General features: G+C 36.4%; 1 protein-coding gene across 1 annotated transcript; it reads left to right on the top strand.

The window, feature by feature from the left end:
• Positions 1-3,127: 3,127 nt before the first annotated feature.
• On the top strand, positions 3,128-8,758 carry LOC144637856 (doublesex- and mab-3-related transcription factor A2-like). Its single transcript, XM_078496944.1, has 4 exons — positions 3,128-3,635; positions 4,543-4,617; positions 5,308-5,415; positions 7,129-8,758. The coding sequence occupies exons 1-4, from the start codon at positions 3,242-3,244 to the stop codon at positions 7,833-7,835; spliced, it is 1,284 nt and encodes a 427-aa protein (XP_078353070.1). The 5' UTR covers positions 3,128-3,241; the 3' UTR covers positions 7,836-8,758.
• Positions 8,759-10,040: the final 1,282 nt, after the last annotated feature.

Raw genomic sequence — 10,040 nt, forward strand, 5'->3', positions numbered from 1 at the left:
TTGTATTTATAAACAGGTATTTATCTCGCCTATATTCTCCTTGCTCACAATTTAAAATGTAGTTAATTTTCTCTCTTTTTTCGTTGGCTGTGTTCGTCTTTTTAGACGGTATTTGTTTAACTGCTTGGCCAAAAAGTTATTACAACACAGATTCGTATTTATAGAGAAGGAAATTTGGCTATTGCTGTTTGTTATCGGAAAACGCCATCCCACCTTGAGGAAGTCAGAAACACCTTCTATACTTCTAAAGCACGAAAATTAATTACTTATCAAGGCTTATGCTTATCTTTTATACACAAGAAGGCGAGAACTGGCATTAAAGACCATTTTAAAAATTCGCATCACAATACTGTTTCCGCTGCTATGGGCAATAAAGTGGAAAGGCAGTTACTTAAGAGCAAGGCTCAATGTTGCCTAACTCAAATTAGTTATCACGTTGAATCGTGTTACGATGTTATCGAGATTGTCCGCAACCTTCCATGCGCACGCGAAATTGGCTCGTAATCTTCGGCCCATATCTCGAGAGCCCCGCAATATTTTCCGGTTTTTTTAAGCTCTCATAAAAGGCCCGCTAAGGTTAGCTCTATCAGTAACAATCAGAACAGAAATACAATTAGAATCATCTCAATGGTGGCGTGTCCTGCCTTATCATATGATAACTTGAAATATATAAATCTATTCTTTATACAAGAGCTCTGCACGAAACATGAACGAGGTGTAATTCGTTAAATGTGAATCTATTTCCTCTGAATTTTCTGGAAATTTATCAATTTACTTGTTCTTCTGGAAAAATAAAGTATATTGTTTAAATTAATAGAATTTGCTTTCAAATTGATCTAGCAAAACATGACTCCGCGCCCATAAATAGTTGTAATACCGCTAAAGGAAAAATAACTGTAAATAACTGTAATCGAAGGAAACAAGTTTTCTAAATGTAATTTGCAACTGGAAATCTCACAAGGCTATTTTCCCGTTATTGAATAAGGTTATTTTGGAAAAAGCCTCCTGAAAGACAATGGTTATTAGGGGAAAATAATCATTTATTTTAACCCCATCGTTAGGGTTAAAACTCATACCGGGCAAAACAGCAAGAAACTAACTTATCAACTTTGCTGTGCCGGCTGATTTGAACATTATTAGGACCGCGGACGCAGTTACTAAACAATGAAAGGGAATTTTCTTGTGCCGGATGCAATGTCGTGGGAGTACGGTAGCGAATCTGAAAATTGTCAGACGATTTCAGATTTTAATTTTTACCCAAAATATCGCTTTGAAGGTGTATACAAGTTGATTAAATAATTTTGTCTGGAAAATGAAGAAAAAAAATTCAGAATGCTTTATTGTAGAAAAAGTAGCGAATCCTTTTAATCGTTTTGTGAAATGCGCCTGATCTTCTTCGCCTCGTTTTAATTTTTTTCATTTTTAAGGGAAAAAAAAAACGAATTTTTATCTCGTTAAAAACTTAATGAGCTTTGTTGAATGCTCCGGGTTTCGACTTTGTTCGGAAAAAACCACAAATGATAAAATCGCGAATGAAATCTGATATGGCTGAGTGTACGGGGACACTGTAGCCGCAAATTTTACATAAAGATATATCAATGAATATCGAAAGGCGAGGAAAATTGACTTTAATGTTAAATTATACAAATCAAATTTACAATGTTATGATAGGATGGCTAAGAAGATAACATCAACAAATTACTTTATACTTTTGAAGAAAAAAGAACCCGACTGCTTAATTCGGTATGAATTTATTTCGAGAAGGAAATTTTGAAGCGAATAAGCAACGGATAAAGAAAGAGAAAAAAAAATTGTTAAGTTCTTTGAGACAATGTAGCGGAGAGACGCAAGGAAAATCTCACTTAATTTCGTTTTAATAGCAGGAGGTTAAAATGTCGGCACAATAATTCAATTTCACGTAATATATCTTTAAAATAGTCTATGAATAACTGTTTGCGAGGCATCAAAACTTCGTTTCCAGCCCGGCCACCTGCAACGTGACCGGTTTTTAGCTGTTTATTTGAGTTTATCAGTCCGACCACTGTTTTGTTATTCTTTAGAAATTAAACCAAGGACATTCTGTTTGGAGTAGAATAAACTTTTTTTAAACCGGACGGCGAAATGTACACAGAAAAAACGCACGCATTAAAAACGAAAGTTCATTTCTTCAAATTTGATTCAAAGGGCTTCAAAGGTTGTTTGCTCTGTTTATTTTCCGACGCTTAAGTGTTATAATGAGTGTTCAATTATTTCCCTTATGAAATTAGAAATCAATTTAAATTCGCTTCAAGGTGCCATAAGGGAGACGAAAATGAATTATTAAATACACTTCGTACAGGAAGCTAGTTTTAATACAAGGCTAACCCTCAAAAGCACTTCCTATTTGTGAAAAGGGAATTTATATGATAAAACAAACTCCACGACATCTAACATCGCGCTGAAGTTTTAATTACACTTAAAAGACGGGCGGACTCATTGATTAAAAGATTAAAGGCATATCACTGCGAAATTTTGAGGAAATAACATTGCCAAGTTGAAACCTCCTCTTGCGCGAAATCAGGCTTATGCGACCTCATGATGTCTTGTTAAACGTATTGCTACCTTAGATAAGTTTCAATCTGATTAATGAAACTTCCCTACACAATGCTTTACATTGCGTGCTCTCGATACATAACGAAATACTCTTTCGATTATTTTTATTTTGTTTCTGCCTTTTCAAAAGGGGGTCTTGCTCTTTTGACCAGATTAAGTTGAAACTTAACAGAAGACAGCTTTCTGTTTACGGAGTAGATCCTTTTTCTTGTCGCTCCCTTTTGCGGCTTTTGTTTGCCAATGTTTACGGATAAAGTTATTTTTGTGTTTATGCTCACCTGCTGGCATCAACGCATACACTGAAATGATCACCGCTTAAATTTTAGGGCGCAGGTGCCCCGCGCTACGACAATGCCTGACCAATGAAAGGTGGATTCGGACAAAAGAACCTTTCATCTCATTAGCCCCGTAAGTGACAAGAATCTCTGAACGCGCCAATCACAATCGCAGTTGCGTTTTTCTTTGGCAACGGTGCCTTGTGGCCGACTATATATAAAACAGTATCAAATCTAAATTCCAAACTGTATAACGATACGATATTTTACAACACAAGCAACTTGGTCTACAAGGATATATAGTATAACCAGGCGATATCTTTTTTCAGTCGCGCGACAGAAAAAACAGTCAAGAGCTAAGCGGAGAGTTTAAGATGAGTTATTCACAAGGCGGTACTAGCTTAACAACCAGCGGCACCACGGCTCCTAGTGGACGGAGCAGCCCAAATAGCAAAGCAGCCGCCGCGGAGAAAAAGCGCACACCGAAATGCGCCCGATGCAGGAATCACGGGTTCGATTCTATCTTGAAGGGGCATAAAGGCTTCTGTCGCTGGCGAGACTGTCTATGTCCCAAATGTCTTCTTATTGCTGAAAGACAACGAGTTCTCGCAGCTCAAGTAGCCCTTCGACGCCAACAAATGCAGGAGCAACGCAACCCGCTGCCTCCCGGAGACGTTTTCACGGCTTTGAACAGAGTAAGCGGCAACGGAAACCAAAGTCCTTCGCCCCGAAGTTCATCTCCTGCTTCCACCAGCGCCGAGCCACCAGGTAAAAACTTCAAACTATCATTCTACCAGTTTATAAACGAGTTCGCTTAATAAACTAGTTAAAAAGCGCAATAAATGACAAATATATCTTGAAATTTGAAGTTTTATACGGAATCATGCGTGCGAAAATTTAAAATTGTTTTCAGAACTTGTCAGTAAACTTAAATCGCGCAGTAACGCTCTTGTCAAAATAAAAATTTCAAACCGAAAACAACCCGCTTCAACATTCAAAAAATTGCAACAAAATTTGTAGCAAAAAAGTTTCAACTTGAAAAGCACAAAAGCTCTTAATGAGTGGAGTAATAACAACTCTTGTTTACCACTGTAACTCACGCGCAATTCGAAAAAAATTCTTTAAAAACGAATCGTAAGATATCAATTTCTGTAAATATTTTCTTTGTGAATTTTGCCGCGAGAAACCCATCGTTGGGCATTAAACCTTCTGTTGTTTTTACTCGCGACAACTTAAAATGGAGGTATTATCATTATGCTTTGATACACAGTTTCAAGGTGTCTTTTTCTGTGGTTTTTTCGTTTGAATAATCCATCAAACGCGAGCCATATGCCGTCGAGCTGGGCTGATTAAAAGTGAAATAAAAGATAGCAGACTTCACAAAAACAGAGATAAAAAGAATAAATGAAATACTAATCCAATAATTGAAGGAAATCAGCCATTATATAAAATTCCACACAACCATGACTTTGCGCAAATTTGTGTTTTTCTTTGAAATATTTTTAAACGGCGTGGCGATTTTAATAAAAACAACACAAGCATATTTTTTGTTAATTTTTTCCTGGTTCGCCGCGAGAAATGAGACCCAATATTTGAAATTTTTCGTTTGCATCTAAGCGGGCCATGTGTTGTTTCACGAAAAGAGGAAAAAATGTTTTGTGTTTTTTAATTGCAGAGATAAAAAAGGAGGTTTCTTCCCCAGTGAGGGAAAGCTGCCCCGAGCCGATCGCAGTCACGAATTCGTTCGTAGGTGAGTTTCATTTGTCATACTGCATGTAGCTAGACCACTGTTTTATAAAAGAAATGTTTTCAATATAGCTTTTCTATTGCTTAAAATTTGCAAAAACAACTCAATAGCGAAGTAGCGAGTGCGCAAAACGGGAGATACACCGTAAATTACATCATTTTTTTGTATCAAAGTTGCAAGGCGTTTTCATTCGACAAATAGTAAAATATATATATAATTTTAAAGAAAGGGAAACTCAACGTGTTATTCTTAAGCTTCTAAAAGAATACCGATAGGCTTTATCATTTCATGGATAAAAATTGCGAGATGAGGGCGGAAACAGCACAAATTCAACGGTATCACGTAATTCTTAAAAAAAAAAACGCGTTATAAAGGAAACCTTATATGCGCATATAAATTTGCATAGATAAGGAAATTTGAGGGAAAAAATGCCGAGCTATAGACTTTGTTTTCCCATAACAACCGCGAAAAAAACTGAATGGATACAGTTTAATTTCCTGCGCACAATTATTGTTGAAACATTTTTCTAATAATAACACGAGCTGTATTTCAGAATAACATTTCACGACGATTGAAAATAAGTGACATGTCTATCTATTCAAGACTACAAAGTTAAACAACAAAAAACCCACAAGCGTTAAACTTGATTTTCTATTTCTAAATTCCTATTTTGTTGTTGTTGTGTCATTTTAGAACATCGCCATCCCGGGTTTATTGGAAACTCGCACAAGGAACTTCACGGCGAATGCACTTGCTCGGCTTTCAGGCCCTTCGCTGGAGTTTTACCGCATCATCTGCAAGGTGCAACAATTCACCATTCTGCTAATTTTTATTTAATTACGGAAAGATTCTCAAAGAATCATATTTGTATTTAAATCCGTCAGGTCGCGCTCAGTTCAATTGATCACAAAGAATAATAATAAAGCCTTTTAGAGCTGACTTGAGAGTGCGTCGCTTTAAAAGCCGGCATCGAAAAAAGATAATCAATACTCGCTTGATAACGCCGAATAAACAACAGTTAGACCAGTTTTAGATATTGGTCTTTGAAGAAGTTTCCCTTTGACTGAAGTTTTCATTGATAACATTTCTCCATGTGGCGTTTTGGTGTGATGCTTTGACATCAAAGTTGACAGTTGAAAAAAGATTAGCGCTATCCACAGTCGATAAAGAATGAAAGTTTCCCTTTCTGTATCTTTCTAGTTTAATTTTGAACAAGCCCTCATTATAATTTTCTTATCTTTTGCGTGGTATCCAGTTGCGTTGACCAGCTAGACTAAAAAAATTACTAAATTTGAACAGAATAATATTTGAGAAGCGCGCACACCTGCTCGGGTCGTTTTATATCTTTCGAGTTCATTTCAAGCCAGCGTCCATCCCGCTGAGTTATCGAGGCGAAATTTTCCTCTTTTGCGATTTAATTAGGAGAAGAAAATTAAAATTTCCTTTCTAAAATTCCGCCCGCAAGCCAATTCCACCTTGTTTTGGTATTGCAAACTTATTTTAACTTTAAAAAATATTAGTTTTGGAAACAAGCAATTCTTCCAATTTCCTCTCGAGCCATTTGGCAATGTTGCAAGTAACTGTTTTGAAAGGGCTTCGCTATAACAATAAAATGGGCGATTCATTTGTATCTATCACTTTATCCAAATGAAGCAATGTTTTGCTCCTTAGTTTCACGTTAAAAAGATATTAAAATATCATTTTCGCATTTTAAAGGCGATAAAAATGCAACGAAATTCAACACTATCACCTTTGCAAATTGCGTGGTAAAAGTTAGAAAAAGAATGAAACTATATCGAAGTGTTGTGTAGTTGATATGTTGTTCCGATTCCTTTTAGTGTTAAGCTTTTCTTGACAGAAAATGTTTCCTTAAAAGCGAAAAACCCATCGCCAATTGGAGACATAGATTTAGTTCCAACAATAGTCCAATTAAAAAAAACGAAACGTCGTCGACCCTTGTGGACTTAAAGGAAATTATAGAAATTCTACACCATGTTTTCTGCCGTTTATGAGCACATTAAGGGGAATGCTTGAGCCTTCATGTATTTCGACGGAAAAAGTAGCAATTTGAGCCAATGTCAGATAAACATGTCTATTGCTAAATGTTTAAAGATTAATGTTGTGAGCAGAGTATTTTTCGAGGTTAAAATTACAAGGGTTTTTAAGCGATTTACCATTATCAATGAACAAAATTCTCGCGAACTGCCAGTTATTTTCAGTTTTAAGATTTCGAATCGAGAAACTCTACTTTCTAACCGCACAAAATTTCTTTGATATGCAGGCCTCAATTATTTATGATGTTTTAATTTTAATCAGAAGCGTTTTCATTGCCGTTTAAATTCACAATTATGGGGCTACAAGTAGCAATTTTTATCTGGTTTCGTGGTAATTTCAACCCAAACTTTAACCGTCAAATGACCTGTTATTTGGTTAGTTAAACACGGGACTTTATAACTAGCAGTTTTACTTCAATAGTTGGACTAAATTGAGTTTTTTCTTTGTATCTTTGTGCAGGATTGAAAAGAAAACTTCCCACCGAAGTTGGCGCAGAAGTTAGTCATGGATTTAACCAAGGAACGCTACTCCCAGACGCGCAGGAAAAACGCCGCCGCTTTTCAACCGAATTTGAACCGTCCGAGAAGTCGCCTTCCTTTCATTTCGCGGGACAAAGGCGTCCTTCGGCAATTGAACTTCTTATACGCGTTTTCCCGAAGATAAAAGTGAGCGTTTTACAGCTTGTACTTCATTCATGTGGCGGCGACTTGGGACAAGCGATAGAAGAGATTCTATCGCGTTATAAGAGCGAAGCGGCAAGCGTTTTCATGGGTGTACCTAATCCATGGACCAGACTTCCCCAAGATGTTGTCAGAGACTTCCATCATCCGGCTCTTCGCGCGGAGAGTTTTAAGTACACACGAGGCGCCGAAAGCTTTCTTGGTAGCCCAAAGTCTGCCTTTACTCCCATTTCAACCCTTGCTAAAGCTCACTTCATAAACACTTCATCTGGAAGCGTTCCGTACGCTTTAGACTCAAGTAGAAGCAAAGAGAACTTTCCAATTTCATTCTTCTTTGACTCACGAATCAACTCCTCGATGGCTCGGCCAAGAACGCCTGTTCTGAATAAACCAAAAGACACTGAAGATATCAGCGAGTCGATCGAGGTCTTGAAGACGGGAAACGATTCACGGACAGTTAGTCCGAGAACCGATAAAGAAAAGTAACTCTATATCAAAATTCAGACATCTACGTGGAGGGACATTTATGTTTAGTTTAGTGCTTAACTAAGAGTAGCTCTTCGCAATTATAAAATACTAAATTTTCGTCCTTTGAATAAAGATATTTAGAATTAAAAGACTTCAGATGAAGCTATAAATACTATAAAGACCATTCGTGTAAACTTTAGGTAAAAATATTGGGAAGGAACGAATAATTACGGTCCTTTTGCAACTTTTATCTCGCATTACGACTTTAAGCTTGTGTTAAGAAATATAATTAATGACAAAATATGTTTTAAAAGGGGAATTTGAAATTCTACATAATTTTATTCATGTGTCAAAAAGACCTTTGCTCTGCAGCTCACATCTGGTGTTCTAAGCATCAGAGTCAATGGATTTTTCTTGCCGCAAAACTATAAAATACTCATAAAAACTCGCTCACCGAGACATCGACTTAAGATACGCCTAAAAGTGCTTACTTCCTGAAAGCAGGTCATGCCTTGAAAAAAATATTCATAGGTTTCGTTAAATGTTCTTTAAAGCTTTGTAAAATGTCTCGTATAATTTTCGAAGAGCGAGGCAATTGATAAATTGGGTAAAAATCGCTAGGTTTTAAGTCAAAATTTCGCTCGGCGGGTTTTAAAACAAATTTTAAATAAACACATCAACAGCACAGACCCATTGAAGTGATGCGCACATTGGATTCGAAAAACGTTTTTAGTTGCTTATCCTATATATTTATAATGCATTTATTACCGATGAGCAGGCTTCGTAAAAGTCATTTGTTTTAGCCAATAATTCTCCACAACGAGTTACAAATTATTCTCCGAAGAAATAAATCCTCTATATGTAAAAAAATTGTAAAGAATATTTAAAAAACAGAAGGGAAGTACTTTTCACTTTCGATATAATAAAAAACTCATTTTGTTGAATAATATAGTTTGTGTTTATTGATCCCCACAGCTTTGCACGGCTTGACATATCAAAACAACGCGAAATTACTGATGAAAAACTAAAAAACCGCCGTTAAAGGATAAAGTTCCGCTTTTACCCAAAATCTTCATGATCAAAAGATCGAGAATTTTCCTTTAGAGAAACTAAAAATTGAAACTTATGTCAAACGCGCGGCTCAAATGAATTGAATTTTTGGTTGAAGTTAAATATTCAAACTTCTTTTCTTCTAGACTTCAATGGCTTATGTTTGCATAGACTTCAAATTACACCAATATTAATTTGCGCTATACTACATCGAATAAAATGCTCTGTCTGTTTCATTATTTTTCGCTTACACACTGACGCGAGATATTGACAAGAGTCGAAGTGAAATTTATATTTGTGTCCAGTTTGAGTCTAAAGAAAACCAAACGATCGCAATTTATTCAATTCTCAAGATATGTGGGCTTAATTTCAACCAAGCGTTAACGAAGGGTTAATATGTGAATAAGCTCTTACAAAGCCCGGAGCAAAACTCCTTATAAATTAATAATTCGTCAGCTATTGTCTTTTCCAAACACGGCCGACAAAGGAATATAAACTCTGTGAACAAAATGAAAGCAAAACATTACAGAGAAAACAAGACCTGCTCATGTCCGGAAATTATACGTAAAACATCAATATGATAAACAATATAAATGGGGGAGTAATTTAAAAATTTGTAGCAGGTGTCCATGTTGGTGATAGATGCAAAATCCGGCAGGCTTTAAATCAGCTTACGTTCAGCTGGTGAGTCATTTTGGCCTTTAGTTGGTTTATTTACAAACTTAATGGCTCTCAAATGGCTTATTTCTTTCGCATTAGGCCGAGCGTACGTCGCATTAATGACTTCAGCGTGAAAAAGTGCTTATGGTCGGCGCTTTGATGTGGAAATTCGAAACGAAGAGTTTGACGTTATTGTAATAAGACAAATATAAGGGCTGCGGATTTTTCGCAGCGAGATTTCACTGTGTCTATTGTGTGCCGGTACTGTTTTTTGTTTATTCGACTATTAATAATCATTCTGTCCTTGTGGGGCGGTTACCAAAATGCGTATTAACCGGAAAATATATCACTAACAAACTCCGAAGTCGTTTACGCCCAGAAGAAAAAAATATCTGTAGCATTAAACACCGTCGTTTAATTCCTAGATGATCTTTTAAGAGGGAAATACTTGCCATAATGTCTTGTGCAATAAAACGGGAGTTATGAATTTAGATATTTTTTTAATGACCCCGT

This window comes from Oculina patagonica, chromosome 14, assembly GCF_052425735.1.
Source record: "Oculina patagonica isolate OP01 chromosome 14, crgOcupat, whole genome shotgun sequence".
Classification (NCBI taxonomy): domain Eukaryota; kingdom Metazoa; phylum Cnidaria; class Anthozoa; order Scleractinia; family Oculinidae; genus Oculina; species Oculina patagonica.